The sequence below is a fragment of the Oncorhynchus mykiss genome, chromosome 27 (assembly GCF_057628025.1).
Source record: "Oncorhynchus mykiss isolate SJ-2025 chromosome 27, ASM5762802v1, whole genome shotgun sequence".
Lineage (NCBI taxonomy): Eukaryota > Metazoa > Chordata > Actinopteri > Salmoniformes > Salmonidae > Oncorhynchus > Oncorhynchus mykiss.
Window position 1 is genome coordinate 36,242,358 of NC_143048.1, and position 17,728 is coordinate 36,260,085.

The following is a 17,728-nucleotide window of genomic DNA, read 5'->3' on the forward strand; positions in this document are numbered from 1 at the left end:
CCAGAGAATACACTACCGGGTTCTAGACCATACTCCTCTCTCCAGAGAATACACTACCGGGTTCTAGACCACACTCCTCTCTCCAGAGAATACACTACCGGGTTCTAGACCACACTGCTCTCTCCAGAGGAGACACTACCGGGTTCTAGACAACACTCGGAGACACTACCGCGTTCTAGACCACACTCCTCTCTCCAAAGCAGACACTACAGGGTTCTTGACCACACTCCTCCCTCCAGAGAATACACTACAGGGTTCTAGACCACACTCCTCTCTCCAGAGAATACACTAGAGGGTACTAGACCACACTCCTCTCTCCAGAGAATACACTACCGGGTTCTAGACCATACTCCTCTCTCCAGAGAATACACTACCGGGTTCTTGACCACACTCCTCTCTCCAGAGAATACACTACCGGGTTCTAGACCATACTCCTCTCTCCAGAGCAGACACTACAGGGTTCTAGACCACACTCGGAGACACTACAGGGTTCTAGACCACACTCCTCTCTCCAGAAAATACACTACAGGGTTCTAGACCACACTCCTCTCTCCAGAGAATACACTACAGGGTTCTAGACCACACTGCTCTCTCCAGAGAATACACTACAGGGTTCTAGACCACACTCCTCTCTCCAGAGAATACACTACCGTGTTCTAGACCACACTCCTCTCTCCAGAGAATACACTACCGGGTTCTAGACCATACTCCTCTCTCCAGAGAATACACTACCGGGTTCTAGACCACACTCCTCTCTCCAGAGAATACACTACCGGGTTCTAGACCACACTGCTCTCTCCAGAGGAGACACTACCGGGTTCTAGACAACACTCGGAGACACTACTGCGTTCTAGACCACACTGCTCTCTCCAAAGCAGACACTACAGGGTTCTAGACCACACTCCTCTCTCCAGAGAATACACTAGAGGGTTCTAGACCACACTCCTCTCTCCAGAGAATACACTACCGGGTTCTAGACCATACTCCTCTCTCCAGAGAATACACTACAGGGTTCTAGACCACACTCCTCTCTCCAGAGAATACACTACCGGGTTCTAGACCATACTCCTCTCTCCAGAGCAGACACTACAGGGTTCTAGACCACACTCTGAGACACTACATGGTTCTAGAACACACTCCTCTCTCCAGATAATACACTACAGGGTTCTAGACCACACTCCTCTCTCCAGAGAATACACTACAGGGTTCTAGACCAAACTGCTCTCACCAGAGAATACACTACAGGGTTCTAGACCACACTCCTCTCTCCAGAGAATACACTACCGGGTTCTAGACCACACTCCTCTCTCCAGAGAATACACTACCGGGTTCTAGACCATACTGCTCTCTCCAGAGGAGACACTACCGGGTTCTAGACAACACTCGGAGACACTACCGCGTTCTAGACCAAACTCCTCTCTCCAGAGAATACACTACCGGGTTCTAGACCTCACTCCCCTCTCCAGAGAATACACTACCGGGTTCTAGACCATACTCCTCTCTCCAGAGAATACACTACCGGGTTCTAGACCACACTCCTCTCTCCAGAGAATACACTACCGGGTTCTAGACCACACTGCTCTCTCCAGAGGAGACACTACCGGGTTCTAGACAACACTCGGAGACACTACCGCGTTCTAGACCACACTCCTCTCTCCAAAGCAGACACTACAGGGTTCTTGACCACACTCCTCCCTCCAGAGAATACACTACAGGGTTCTAGACCACACTCCTCTCTCCAGAGAATACACTAGAGGGTACTAGACCACACTCCTCTCTCCAGAGAATACACTACCGGGTTCTAGACCATACTCCTCTCTCCAGAGAATACACTACCGGGTTCTTGACCACACTCCTCTCTCCAGAGAATACACTACCGGGTTCTAGACCATACTCCTCTCTCCAGAGCAGACACTACAGGGTTCTAGACCACACTCGGAGACACTACAGGGTTCTAGACCACACTCCTCTCTCCAGAAAATACACTACAGGGTTCTAGACCACACTCCTCTCTCCAGAGAATACACTACAGGGTTCTAGACCACACTGCTCTCTCCAGAGAATACACTACAGGGTTCTAGACCACACTCCTCTCTCCAGAGAATACACTACCGTGTTCTAGACCACACTCCTCTCTCCAGAGAATACACTACCGGGTTCTAGACCATACTCCTCTCTCCAGAGAATACACTACCGGGTTCTAGACCACACTCCTCTCTCCAGAGAATACACTACCGGGTTCTAGACCACACTGCTCTCTCCAGAGGAGACACTACCGGGTTCTAGACAACACTCGGAGACACTACTGCGTTCTAGACCACACTGCTCTCTCCAAAGCAGACACTACAGGGTTCTAGACCACACTCCTCTCTCCAGAGAATACACTAGAGGGTTCTAGACCACACTCCTCTCTCCAGAGAATACACTACCGGGTTCTAGACCATACTCCTCTCTCCAGAGAATACACTACAGGGTTCTAGACCACACTCCTCTCTCCAGAGAATACACTACCGGGTTCTAGACCATACTCCTCTCTCCAGAGCAGACACTACAGGGTTCTAGACCACACTCTGAGACACTACATGGTTCTAGAACACACTCCTCTCTCCAGATAATACACTACAGGGTTCTAGACCACACTCCTCTCTCCAGAGAATACACTACAGGGTTCTAGACCAAACTGCTCTCACCAGAGAATACACTACAGGGTTCTAGACCACACTCCTCTCTCCAGAGAATACACTACCGGGTTCTAGACCACACTCCTCTCTCCAGAGAATACACTACCGGGTTCTAGACCACACTGCTCTCTCCAGAGGAGACACTACCGGGTTCTAGACAACACTCGGAGACACTACCGCGTTCTAGACCAAACTCCTCTCTCCAAAGCAGACACTACAGGGTTCTTGACCACACTCCTTTCTCCAGAGAATACACTACAGGGTTCTAGTCCACATTCCTCTCTCCAGAGAATACACTATAGGGTTCCAGACAACACTCCTCTCTCCAGAGAATACACTACAGGGTTCTAGAACACACTCCTCTCTCCAGAGAATACACTACAGGGTTCAAGACCACACTCCTCTCTCCAGAGCAGACACTACAGGGTTCTAGACCACATGCCTCTCTCCAGAGAATACACTACAGGGTTCTAGACCACACACCTCTCCAGAGGAGACACTACAGGAGGTGGTGCGTCACCTGAGTGGGTTGAGTCACTGATGTGGTCATCCTGTCTGGGTTGGCGCCCCCCCCCCCCCCCCTTAAGTTGTGCCGTGGCGGAGGTCTTTGTGGGCTATACTCAGCCTTGTCTCAGGATGGTAAGTTGGTGGTTGAAGATATCCCTCTAGTGGTGTGGGGGCTGTGCTTTGGCAAAGTGGGTGGGGTTATATCCTTCCTGTTTGGCCCTGTCCGGGGGTGTCCTCGGAGTGGGCCACAGTGTCTCCTGACCCCTCCTGTCTCAGCCTCCAGTATTTATGCTGCAGTAGTTTATGTGTCGGGGGGCTAGGGTCAGTTTGTTATATCTGGAGTACTTCTCCTGTCCTATTCGGTGTCCTGTGTGAATCTAAGTGTGCGTTCTCTAATTCTCTCCTTCTCTCTTTCTCTCTCTCGGAGGACCTGAGCCCTAGGACCATGCCCCAGGACTACCTGACATGATGACTCCTTGCTGTCCCCAGTCCACCTGGCTGTGCTGCTGCTCCAGTTTCAACTGTTCTGCCTTATTATTATTCGACCATGCTGATCATTTATGAACATTTGAACATCTTGGCCATGTTCTGTTATAATCTCCACCCGGCACAGCCAGAAGAGGACTGGCCATCCCACATATGCTCTCTCTAATTCTCTCTTTCTTTCTCTCTCTCGGAGGACCTGAGCCCTAGGACCATGCCCCAGGAATACCTGACATGATGACTCCTTGCTGTCCCCAGTCCACCTGACTGTGCTGCTGCTCCAGTTTCAACTATTCTGCCTTATTATTATTCGACCATGCTGGTCATTTATGAACATTTGAACATCTTGACCATGTTTTGTTATAATCTCCACCCGGCACAGCCAGAAGAGGACTGGCCACCCCACATAGCCTGGTTCCTCTCTAGGTTTCTTCCTAGGTTTTGGCCTTTCTAGGGAGTTTTTCCTAGCCACCGTGCTTCTTCACCTGCATTGCTTGCTGTTTGGGGTTTTAGGCTGGGTTTCTGTACAGCACTTTGAGATATCAGCTGATGTACGAAGGGCTATATAAAATAAATTTGATTGATTGACTACAGGGTTCTAGACCACACTGCTCTCTCCAGAGAATACACTACAGGGTTCTAGACCACACTCTTCTCTCCAGAGAATACACTACAGGGTTCTAGACCACACTCTTCTCTCCAGAGAATACACTACAGGGTTCTAGACCACACTCCTCTCTCCAGAGAATACACTACAGGGTTCTAGACCACACTCCTCTCTCCAGAGAATACACTACAGGGTTCAAGACCATACTCTTCTCTCCAGAGAATACACTACAGGGTTCTAGACCACACTCCTCTCTCCAGAGAATACACTACAGGGTTCTAGACCACACTCTTCTCTCCAGAGAATACACTACAGGGTTCTAGACCACACTCCTCTCTCCAGATAACACACTACAGGGTTCTAGACCACACTCCTCTCTTCAGAGCAGACTCTACAGGGTTCTAGACCACACTCCTCTCTCCAGAGAAGACACTACAGTGTTCTAGACCACAGGCCTCTCCAGAGGAGACACTACAGGGTTCTAGACCACACTCTTCTCTCCAGAGAATACACTACAGGGTTCTAGACCACACTCCTCTCTCCAAAGAATACACTACAGTGTTCTAGACCACACTCCTCTCTCCAAAGCAGACACTACAGGGTTCTTGACCACACTCCTCTCTCCAGATAACACACTACAGGGTTCTAGACCACACTCCTCTCTCCAGAGAATACAGTACAGGGTTCTAGACCACACTCCTCTCTCCAGAGCAGACTCTACAGGGTTCTAGACCAGACTCCTCTCTCCAGAGAATACACGACAGGGTTCTAGACCACACTCCTCTCTCCGGAGCAGACACTACAGGGTTCTAGACCACACTCCTCTCTCCAGAGAAGACACTACAGGGTTCTAGACCACACTCCTCTCTCCAGAGAATACACTACAGGGTTCTAGACCACACTCCTCTCTCCAGAGCAGACACTACAGGGTTCTAGACCACACTCCTCTCTTCAGAGTAGACACTACAGGGTTCCAGACCACACTGCTCTCTCCAGAGAGTACACTACAGGGTTCTAGACCACACTCCTCTCTCCAGAGTAGACACTACAGGGTTCCAGACCACACTCCTATCTCCAGAGCAGACACTACAGGGTTCTAGACCACACTCCTCTCTCCAGAGCAGACACTACAGGGTTCTAGACCACACTCCTTTCTCCAGAGCAGACTCTACCGGGTTCTAGACCACACTCCTCTCTCCAGAGCAGGCACTACAGGGTTCTAGACCACACTCCTCTCTCCAGAGAATACACTACAGGGTTCTAGACCACACTCCTCTCTCCAGAGAATACACTACAGGGTTCTAGACCACACTCCTCTCTCCAGAGAATACACTACAGGGTTCTAGACCACACTCCTCTCTCCAGAGCATACACTACAGGGTTCTAGACCACACTCCTCTCTCCAGAGAATACACTACAGGGTTCTAGACCACACTCCTCTCTCCAGAGCATACACTACAGGGCCAATATTTCTGCTTTTACAGTAATTGCTCTCCTATCTCTCTCTCCATTCCTCCCCTCCTCTCCATTCCTCCCCTCCTCTCCTTCTTTCCCCCCTCGTTTCAGACCGAGGGGAGTGGAAGTAGGAGGGGGCGATGTGGTGATGTTCATCACTGATCTGTGTGGCCGGGGCAGATGCACGCATTACTTCCCGAACACGGTTGTACCGCGGTCGGAGACAGAGAGGCTAACCTTGGAGTCCCCTCCCCCGCTGCCACACTCTCCCTTGTCGTACCACCATTTATTTTTCAATTTGTCCAACAGGCCCTGCTCGTTGAGTTTTAACACAGCCAGGTTGACCGCATTTCTTCAGAGGGATAAAACATAGTTGGTCAGAGGAGGGATGGAGTATCAGCCAATGATGAGCCAATGGGATGAGGAAAAAGGAACGCCAGTGATTGGTTGGAAGGCATCAGATTAGAGGACACACACAACCCTCCAGAAAACCCTCTCTCTCTTTCATCTCTCTTCCAGCTTTTACATCCCACCTTATTATAAAGACATATTTGAATATCGGAAGCCCATTGGTTACATTGGTTATGCCAGTTTGCTGTAGCTAAATCAACATATAGAGAGAGCCAAATAGCCCAAACCCCTTTCATTCAGTCCACCTTTACCGCATAGATGAAGGCTATTGTCTGAATGACGTGCAGCAGGGCGAGTAAAGGGGAGTGGTGGAGCCCTGGTTAAATGTTGTGTTAAAGCCTATCTCAGTCCCCTGATGACACAGAGCTAACACCCTTCTGCTGGTGTTCTGGTCCCCGATGACACGGAGCTACACCCTGCTGCTGGTGTTCTGGTCCCTGATGACACAGAGCTAACACCCTGCTGCTGGTGTTCTGGTCCCTGATGACATGGAGCTACACCCTGCTGCTGGTGTTCTGGTCCCTGATGACACGGAGCTACACCCTGCTGCTGGTGTTCTGGTCCCTGATGACACAGAGCTAACACCCTGCTGCTGGTGTTCTGGTCCCTGATGACACGGAGCTACACCCTGCTGCTGGTGTTCTGGTCCCTGATGACACAGAGCTAACACCCTGCTGCTGGTGTTCTGGTCCCTGATGACACAGAGCTAACACCCTGCTGCTGGTGTTCTGGTCCCTAATGACACAGAGCTAACACCCTGCTGCTGGTGTTCTGGTCCCTGATGACATGGAGCTAACACCCTGCTGATGGTGTTCTGGTCCCTGATGACACGGAGCTAACACCCTGCTGCTGGTGTTCTGGTCCCTGATGACACGGAGCTACACCCTGCTGCTGGTGTTCTGGTCCCTGATGACACGGAGCTACACCCTGCTGCTGGTGTTCTGGTCCCTGATGACACGGAGCTACACCCTGCCTCTGGTGTTCTGGTCCCTGATGACACGGAGCTACACCCTACTGCTGGTGTTCTGGTCCCTGATGATGCAGAGCTACACCCTGCCTCTGGTGTTCTGGTCCCTGATGACACGGAGCTACACCCTGCTGCTGGTGTTATGGTCCCTGATGACACAGAGCTAACACCCTGCTGCTTGTGTTCTGGTCCCTGATGATGCAGAGCTAACACCCTGCTGCTTGTGTTCTGGTCCCTGATGATGCAGAGCTAACACCCTGCTAGTGGTGTTCTGGTCCCTGATGATGCAGAGCTAACACCCTGCTGCTGGTGTTCTGGTCCCTGATGACACAGACCTAACACCCTGCTGCTGGTGTTCTGGTCCCTGATGACATGGAGCTAACACCCTGCTGCTGGTGTTATGGTCCCTGATGACACAGAGCTAACACCCTGCTGCTGGTGTTCTGGTCCCTGATGACACAGAGCTAACACCCTGCTGCTGGTGTTCTGGTCCCTGATGACATGGAGCTAACACCATGCTGCTAACACCCTGCTGCTTGTGTTCTGGTCCCTGATGACACAGAGCTAACACCCTGCTGCTTGTGTTCTGGTCCCTGATGATGCAGAGCTAACACCCTGCTAGTGGTGTTCTGGTCCCTGATGATGCAGAGCTAACACCCTGCTGCTGGTGTTCTGGTCCCTGATGACACAGACCTAACACCCTGCTGCTGGTGTTCTGGTCCCTGATGACACAGACCTAACACCCTGCTGCTGGTGTTCTGGTCCCTGATGACACGGAGCTACACCCTGCTGCTGGTGTTCTGGTCCCTGATGACACGGAGCTACACCCTGCCTCTGGTGTTCTGGTCCCTGATGACACGGAGCTACACCCTGCTGCTGGTGTTCTGGTCCCTGATGACATGGAGCTACACCCTGCCTCTGGTGATCTGGTCCCTGATGACACGGAGCTACACCCTGCTGCTGGTGTTCTGGTCCCTGATGACATGGAGCTAACACCCTGCTGCTGGTGTTATGGTCCCTGATGACACAGAGCTAACACCCTGCTGCTGGTGTTCTGGTCCCTGATGACACAGAGCTAACACCCTGCTGCTGGTGTTCTGGTCCCTGATGACATGGAGCTAACACCCTGCTGCTGGTGTTCTGGTCCCTGATGACATGGAGCTAACACCCTGCTGATGGTGTTCTGGTCCTTGATGACACGGAGCTAACACCCTGCTGCTGGTGTTCTGGTCCCTGATGACACAGAGCTAACACCCTGCTGCTTGTGTTCTGGTCCCTGATGACACAGAGCTAACACCCTGCTGCTGGTGTTCTGGTCCCTGATGACACAGAGCTAACACCCTGCTGCTGGTGTTCTGGTCCCTGATGACACAGAGCTAACACCCTGCTGCTGGTGTTCTGGTCCCTGATGACACAGAGCTAACACCCTGCTGCTGGTGTTCTGGTCCCTGATGACACAGAGCTACACCCTGCTGCTGGTGTTCTGGTCCCTGATGACACGGAGCTACACCCTGCTGCTGGTGTTCTGGTCCCTGATGACACGGAGCTACACCCTGCCTCTGGTGTTCTGGTCCCTGATGACACGGAGCTACACCCTGCTGCTGGTGTTCTGGTCCCTGATGACATGGAGCTACACCCTGCTGCTGGTGTTCTGGTCCCTGATGACACGGAGCTACACCCTGCTGCTGGTGTTCTGGTCCCTGATGACATGGAGCTAACACCCTGCTGCTGGTGTTATGGTCCCTGATGACACAGAGCTAACACCCTGCTGCTGGTGTTCTGGTCCCTGATGACACAGAGCTAACACCCTGCTGCTGGTGTTCTGGTCCCTGATGACATGGAGCTAACACCATGCTGCTAACACCCTGCTGCTTGTGTTCTGGTCCCTGATGACACAGAGCTAACACCCTGCTGCTTGTGTTCTGGTCCCTGATGATGCAGAGCTAACACCCTGCTAGTGGTGTTCTGGTCCCTGATGATGCAGAGCTAACACCCTGCTGCTGGTGTTCTGGTCCCTGATGACACAGACCTAACACCCTGCTGCTGGTGTTCTGGTCCCTGATGACACAGACCTAACACCCTGCTGCTGGTGTTCTGGTCCCTGATGACACGGAGCTACACCCTGCTGCTGGTGTTCTGGTCCCTGATGACACGGAGCTACACCCTGCTGCTGGTGTTCTGGTCCCTGATGACACGGAGCTACACCCTGCTGCTGGTGTTCTGGTCCCTGATGACATGGAGCTACACCCTGCCTCTGGTGATCTGGTCCCTGATGACACGGAGCTACACCCTGCTGCTGGTGTTCTGGTCCCTGATGACATGGAGCTAACACCCTGCTGCTGGTGTTATGGTCCCTGATGACACAGAGCTAACACCCTGCTGCTGGTGTTCTGGTCCCTGATGACACAGAGCTAACACCCTGCTGCTGGTGTTCTGGTCCCTGATGACATGGAGCTAACACCATGCTGCTAACACCCTGCTGCTTGTGTTCTGGTCCCTGATGACACAGAGCTAACACCCTGCTGCTTGTGTTCTGGTCCCTGATGATGCAGAGCTAACACCCTGCTAGTGGTGTTCTGGTCCCTGATGATGCAGAGCTAACACCCTGCTGCTGGTGTTCTGGTCCCTGATGACACAGACCTAACACCCTGCTGCTGGTGTTCTGGTCCCTGATGACACAGACCTAACACCCTGCTGCTGGTGTTCTGGTCCCTGATGACACAGAGCTAACACCCTGCTGCTGGTGTTCTGGTCCCTGATGACACAGAGCTAACACCCTGCTGCTGGTGTTCTGATCCCTGATGACACAGAGCTAACACCCTGCTGCTGGTGTTCTGGTCCCTGATGACACAGAGCTAACACCCTGCTGCTGGTGTTCTGGTCCCTGATGACACAGAGCTAACACCCTGCTGCTGGTGTTCTGGTCCCTGATGACACAGAGCTAACACCCTGCTGCTGGTGTTCTGGTCCCTGATGACACAGAGCTAACACCCTGCTGCTTGTGTTCTGGTCCCTGATGACACAGAGCTAACACCCTGCTGCTGGTGTTCTGGTCCCTGATGACACAGAGCTAACACCCTGCTGCTGGTGTTTTGGTCCCTGATGACACGGAGCTAACACCCTACTGCTGGTGTTCTGGTCCCTGATGACACAGAGCTACACCCTTCTGCTGGTGTTCTGGTCCCTGATGACACGGAGCTACACCCTGCTGCTGGTGTTCTGGTCCCTGATGACACAGAGCTAACACCCTGCTAGTGGTGTTCTGGTCCCTGATGACACGGAGCTAACACCTCTCCTCTCCTCTCTTCTCTCTCCTCGCTCTCTTCCCATCTCCTATCTTTTGTCTTCTCTCTCTCCTCTCTTCCCTCTTTTCTCTCTCCGCACTCTCTCCTCACTCTCTGCTCTCTTCCCTCCATTCTCTCTCCTATCTCCTCTCTTTTGTCTTCTCTCTCTCTCCTCTCCTCTCTCTCTCTCTCTCTTCTCTCTCTCTTCTCACTCATCTCTCTTCTTGTCTCTCCTTTTCTCTCTCAGCTGCTGTCATCAGTTTGCTTCGCCTCATTGCTTCACTCTTCCGTTTGTGTCTGTTTGCCAGGGAGTATGTGTACCAAGGAGCGTGTGTTTGCGTGCATGACTATATATATACAAAATATGTTTTATTGTCACATCACCAGATAGGTGCAGTGAAATGTGTTGATGTACATGGTCAGCCATAGTAGTACAGCTCCTCTGGAGCATACTAGGGTTAAGTGCCTTGCTCAAGGGCACATCGACAGATTGTTCAACCTTTCAGTTACTGGCCCAACTGGCCCAACGCAAACTGACAGTCCGACAGACAGAGAGTCAGACCCATAGACAGCTAGAGAGAGAGAGAGAGAGAGAGAGAGAGTTCTCTTGGGTGGGCAACAAGCCATGGAGCATATCACCATCATAAGAAGGGTATGGGAAAAGGAATGATGCTACATAGACATCTCTCATACATATTATCATATGAATTAACTACATATCTTACTATTAATAATAATCTTTATCAAAATCATCATCATCATGTCAAATCAGTGCTTTGAATGGCTTGCCGTGAGCAGGGGCTCTTGCCTGACATGCTCTCTCCCGTAGGTTTTCCCATGATCAGGAGAAGCCATAGACAGCAGTCGATAGTCCCAGAATAGTAAGGGGGCAGGTGGGGACCATCATCCACTGGCTGTCACTTTTCCCTCGGAAACAGAAAACCTTAATTTATCTGAGTGGAAAAGGAACCCTGGTAAAGGTGCAGGGGAGTGGGAGGACTTCTTTGCAAGGTGCACAGGGGGAAGTTATAGGAACATTATAGAAAGGTGTCAGTAGTCCTGCTGCTATAGACACACACACACACTACAAATGTATGGATTTTAGTGTTTCAGGGCATCATCAATTAATTGGATTGTGGGAATTTGTTTCTTTTGATCGATTTGATTGATTTTATCTGCATTTTGGGGTGTTATGAAATAATTTGATAGTTTTCTGCTTTTTGTTCCCCCCGTTGGCCAGGCCCTTCAACATCCTGTTTCCTGTGTGTCTATAAATTCCCCCGGGTGGCTCTGGGAGTCATGGCAATGCCAAGGTGCTCCGCCCCTCTCCACGGCATCACCATTAGTAACTTCAATCACAATCGGTCTCAGTCCAAAAACAGATAGTATCTACATAACACTCTGAGAATGAAGGAATGAGACAGTCAAGACACCAAACGAGTGGACACATTACCTGATCAGTGGCCCTGTCAAAAGAAAGAGTGAGTGAAAGAAGAGAAATGGAGAGAGAGGGATGGGTGGAGAGACGGACATACAGCAATACAACAGAGCAATGGAGCTAACAAGCATTAAATACCTTAACACAACATAGACAGGGAGGGAGGGAGAAGGAGTCAGAGAGGGAGAGAGTCAGACAGAGAGGGAGAAGGAGACGGAGAGGGAGAGGGAGAAGGAGACAGAGAGGGAGAGAGTCAGACAGAGAGGGAGAAGGAGACGGAGAGGGAGAAGGAGATGGAGAGAGAGCTTGAGACAGAGAGGGAGAGAGTCATACAGAGATAGAGAAGGAGACAGTGAGGGAGAAGGAGAGGGAGAAGGAGTCAGAGAGGGAAAGAGTCAGACAGAGAGAGAGAAGGAGACGGAGAGGGAGACGGAGACAGAGAGGGAGAAGGAGACAGAGGGGAGAAGGAGACAGAGGGGAGAAGGAGACAGAGAGGGAGAAGGAGACAGAGAGGGAGAAGGAGACAGAGAGGGAGAGAGTCAGACAGAGAGAGAGAAGGAAATGGAGAGGGAGAGAGTCAGACAGAGAGAGAGAAGGAGACGGAGAGGGAGAAGGAGACAGAGAGGGAGAAGGAGACAGAGAGGGAGAAGGAGATGGAGAGGGAGAAGGAGACAGAGAGGGAGAGAGTCAGACAGAGAGAGAAAAGGAGACGGAGAGGGAAAAGGAGAAGGAGAGGGAGAAGGAGACGGAGAGGGAGAAGGAGATGGAGAGAGAGAGAGTCAGACACAGAGAGAGAAGGAGACGGAGAGGGAGAAGGAGACGGAGAGGGAGTAGGAGACGGAGAGGGAGGCAGTGAAGGAGACGGAGAAGGAGACGGAGAGGGAGAAGGAGACAAAGAGGGAGAAGGAGAGAGGGAGAAGGAGACAGAGGGGGAGAGAGTCATACAGAGAGAGAGAAGGAGATGGAGTGGGAGAAGGAGACGGAGAGGGAGAAGGAGGCAGTGAAGGAGACGGAGAAGGAGACAGAGATGGAGACAGAGAAGGAGAAGGAGAGGGAGAAGGAGGCAGTGAAGGAGACTGAGAGGGAGACGGAGAGGGAGAAGGAGAAGGAGATGGAGAGGGAGAAGAGGACAGAGAGGGAGAGAGGCAGAGGGAGAAGGAGACAGAGAGGGAGAGAGGCAGAGAGAGAAGGAGACAGAGAGAGAGAGAAGGAGACAGAGAGGGAGAAGGAGACAGAGAGGGAGAAGGAGAGAAATAAAGTAATAAAGAGAGAGAGACAGGGAGAGAAATGGAGGGAGAGAGAGAGACAGAGAGGGAGAAGGAGAGGGAGAAGGAGACGGAGAGGGAGAAGAGGACAGAGAGGGAGAGAGGCAGAGGGAGAAGGAGACAGAGAGGGAGAAAGGCAGAGAGAGAAGGAGACAGAGAGAGAGAAGGAGACGGAGAGGGAGAGGGAGAAGGAGGCAGAGAGGGAGAAGGAGGCAGAGAAGGAGAAGGAGACAGAGAGGGAGAAGGGGACAGAGAGGGAGAAGGAGACAGAGAGGGAGAGAAATAAAGTAACAAAGAGAGAGACAGACAGGGAGAGAAATAGAGGGAGAAAGAGAGACAGAGAGAGCGAGAGAGAGATAGACAAGACATAGACCAGACATAGACCAGACTTAGACACTACTAAGTGATCCAAAAAAAAGGCACACCAGGGTAGGTGGAATACCATAACAACAGTTGAGTTGGGGACTACCATCGTTATACTACTCCACCCACCTTAGCTGTGAGCCTTTAGGTGTGGCAATGCCATATCCCTTGGAGTCCAGGTTGCCTCCAACCTTCATGGTGTCGCAGGGCTTGCGTTGTTCCGTGTACTCATTCATGGTGGACTCCAGGAGGAAAGCGTACTTCCCTTTGGACTTGCGGACGCGAGCTACGCCCTCCGCTGTGGTCTTAGCGAAGACAGAGGGCTCAGCAGACTTCATATAGGACCACATCTTCTCATATACAGCAATCTTTGACCTCTAAGAGAACAAAGGGCAGAGAGAAGGTGTTAGAGGTGAGCTTTAGGGTTAGTGATCCATCCATTCATCCACCCACCCACCCATCCATTCATCGGTCCATCCATCCATCTATTCATCCATCAGCTGCAATGATCGCTGGTCCTGAAATATTGATGATCATCTGCAGCTGCTGTTCACAGGGCATTCAGAACCAACTGCCAGTGGACAGTGTAATATTGGACAGTGTAATAGTGTAGACCCATCTGCTAGTGGACAGTGTAATAGTTTAGGACCAACTGCTAGGGGACAGTGTAATATTGTAGAATCATCTGCTAGTGGACAGTGTAATAGTTTAGGACCAACTGCTAGTGGACAGTGTACTAGTGGACTGTGTAATAGTGGTCAGTGTATTAGTGGACAGTGTAATAGTGGACAGTGTAATAGTGGACAGTGTAATAGTGGACAGTGTAATAGTGTAGAACCAACTGCTAGTGGACAGTGTTAAAGTGGACAGTGTATTAGTGGACTGTGTAGTAGTGGACAGTGTAATAGTGGACAGTGTAATAGTGTAGAACCAACTGCTAGTGGACAGTGTCATAGTGGACAGTGTAATAGTGGAGAGTGTAATATTGGACAGTGTAATAGTGTAGAACCAACTGCTAGTGGACAGTGTCATAGTGGACAGTGTAATAGTGGACAGTGTAATAGTGTAGAACCAACTGCTAGTGGACAGTGTAATAGTATAAAACCAACTGTTAGTGGACAGTGTAATCGTGTACAGTGTAATAGAGGACAGTGTAATATTGTAGAACCAACTGCTAGTGGACAGTGTAATATTGGACAGTGTAATAGTGTAGAACCAACTGCTAGTGGACAGTGTAATAGTGGACAGTGTAATAGAGGACAGTGTAATAGTGTAGAACCAACTGCTAGTGGACAGTGTAATAGTGGACAGTGTAAGAGTGTAGAACCAACTGCTAGTGGACAGTGTAATAGTGGACAGTGTAATAGTGGACAGTGTAATAGTGGACAGTGTAATAGTGGACAGTGTAATAGTGGACAGTGTAATAGTGTAGAACCAACTGCTATTGGACAGTGTAATAGTGGACAGTGTAATAGTGGACAGTGTAATAGTGGACAATGTAATAGTGGACAGTGTAATAGTGTAGACCCAACTGCCAGTGGACAGTGTTATAGTGGACAGTGTAATAGTGGACAGTGTAATAGAGGACAGTGTAATAGTGTAGAACCAACTGCTAGTGGACAGTGTAATAGTGGACAGTGTAATAGTGGACAGTGTAATATTGGACAGTGTAATAGTGTAGAACCAACTGCTAGTGGACAGTGTTATAGTGGACAGTGTAATAGAGGACAGTGTAATAGTGTAGAACCAACTGCTAGTGGACAGTGTAATAGTGGACAGTGTAATAGTGGACAGTGTAATAGTGTAGAACCAACTGCTAGTGGACAGTGTAATAGTGGGCAGTGTAATAGTGGACAGTGTAATAGTGTAGAACCAACTGCTAGTGGACAGTGTAATAGTGGACAGTGTAATAGTGGACAGTGTAATAGTGGACAGTGTAATAGAGGACAGTGTAATAGTGTAGAATCAACTGCTAGTGGACAGTGTAATAGTGGACAGTGTAATAGTGGACAGTGTAATAGTGGACAATGTAATAGTGGACAGTGTAATAGAGGACAGTGTAATAGTGTAGAACCAACTGCTAGTGGACAGTGTAATAGTGGGCAGTGTAATAGTGGACAGTGTAATAGTGTAGAACCAACTGCTAGTGGACAGTGTAATAGTGGACAGTGTAATAGTGGACAGTGTAATAGTGTAGAACCAACTGCTAGTGGACAGTGTTATAGTGGACAGTGTAATAGTGGACAGTGTAATAGTGTAGAACCAACTGCTAGTGGACAGTGTTATAGTGGACAGTGTAATAGTGGACAGTGTAATAGTGGACAGTGTAATAGTGGACAGTGTAATAGTGTAGAACCAACTGCTAGTGGACAGTGTTATAGTGGACAGTGTAATAGTGGACAGTGTAACAGTGGACAGTGTAATACTGTGGAACCAACTGCTAGTGGACAGTGTCATAGTGGACAGTGTAATACTGGACAGTGTAATATTGTAGAACCAACTGCTATTGGACAGTGTCATAGTGGACAGTGTAATAGTGGACAGTGTATTAGTGGACAGTGTAATAGTGGACAGTGTAATAGTGGATAGTGTAATAGTGGACAGTGTAATAGTGGACAGTGTAATAGTGTAGAACCAACTGCTAGTGCACAGTGTAATTAGTGGACAGTGTAATAGTGGACAGTGTAATAGTGTAGAACCAACTGCTAGTGGACAGTGTAATAGTGGACAGTGTAATAGTGAACAGTGTAATAGTGTAGAACCAACTGCTAGTGGACAGTGTAATAGTGGGCAGTGTAATAGTGGACAGTGTAATAGTGTAGAACCAACTGCTAGTGGACAGTGTAATAGTGAACAGTGTAATAGTGGACAGTGTAATAGTGTAGAACCAACTGCTAGTGGACAGTGTAATAGTGGACAGTCTAATAGTGTAGAACCAACTGCTAGTGGACAGTGTAATAGTGTAGAACCAACTGCTAGTGGACAGTGTAATAGTGAACAGTGTAATAGTGGACAGTGTAATAGTGTAGAACCAACTGCTAGTGGACAGTGTAATAGTGGACAGTCTAATAGTGTAGAACCAACTGCTAGTGGACAGTGTTATAGTGGACAGTGTAATAGTGGACAGTGTAATAGTGTAGAACCAACTGCTAGTGGACAGTGTAATAGTGGACAGTGTAATAGTGGACAGTGTAATAGTGGACAGTGTAATAGTGTAGAACCAACTGCTAGTGGACAGTGTTATAGTGGACAGTGTAATAGTGGACAGTGTAATAGAGGACAGTGTAATAGTGTAGAACCAACTGCTAGTGGACAGTGTAATAGTGGACAGTGTAATAGTGGACAGTGTAATAGTGGACAGTGTAATAGTGGACAGTGTAATAGTGTAGAACCAACTGCTAGTGGACAGTGTAATAGTGGGCAGTGTAATAGTGGACAGTGTAATAGTGTAGAACCAACTGCTAGTGGACAGTGTAATAGTGGACAGTGTAATAGTGGACAGTGTAATAGTGTAGAACCAACTGCTAGTGGACAGTGTTATAGTGGACAGTGTAATAGTGGACAGTGTAATAGTGTAGAACCAACTGCTAGTGGACAGTGTTATAGTGGACAGTGTAATAGTGGACAGTGTAATAGTGGACAGTGTAATAGTGTAGAATCATCTGCTAGTGGACAGTGTAATAGTGGACAGTGTAATAGTGTAGAACCAACTGCTAGTGGACAGTGTTATAGTGGACAGTGTAATAGTGGACAGTGTAACAGTGGACAGTGTAATAGTGTAGAACCAACTGCTAGTGGACAGTGTCATAGTGGACAGTGTAATACTGGACAGTGTAATATTGTAGAACCAACTGCTATTGGACAGTGTCATAGTGGACAGTGTAATAGTGGACAGTGTAATAGTGGACAGTGTAATAGTGTAGAACCAACTGCTATTGGACAGTGTAATAGTGGACAGTGTAATAATGGACAGTGTAATAGTGGACAGTGTATTAGTGGACAGTGTAATAGTGGACAGTGTAATAGTGGACAGTGTAATAGTGGACAGTGTAATAGTGGACAGTGTAATAGTGGACAGTGTAATAGTGTAGAACCAACTGCTAGTGCACAGTGTAATTAGTGGACAGTGTAATAGTGGACAGTGTAATAGTGGACAGTGTAATAGTGTAGAACCAACTGCTAGTGCACAGTGTAATTAGTGGACAGTGTAATAGTGGACAGTGTAATAGTGTAGAACCAACTGCTAGTGGACAGTGTAATAGTGGAC

The 17,728-nt window shown here is 49.4% G+C and overlaps 1 protein-coding gene across 7 annotated transcripts in view; it reads right to left on the bottom strand.

Annotated features, from left to right (window-relative positions):
* Window positions 1-17,728, bottom strand: part of LOC110507210 (glutamate receptor 4) — a 165,753-nt gene that overhangs the window by 15,789 nt on the left and 132,236 nt on the right. For 4 of the 7 annotated variants that reach the window (XM_036965801.2, XM_036965799.2, XM_090223925.1 and 1 more), the window contains exon 15: window positions 13,591-13,838. In XM_036965801.2, coding sequence (XP_036821696.2) covers window positions 13,591-13,838 — 248 coding nt within the window. Of the gene's footprint in view, window positions 1-5,970; window positions 6,086-13,590; window positions 13,839-17,728 lie in introns of all 7 variants that reach the window. The other 3 variants (XM_036965798.2, XM_036965796.2, XM_036965800.2) reach the window with 1 other exon arrangement.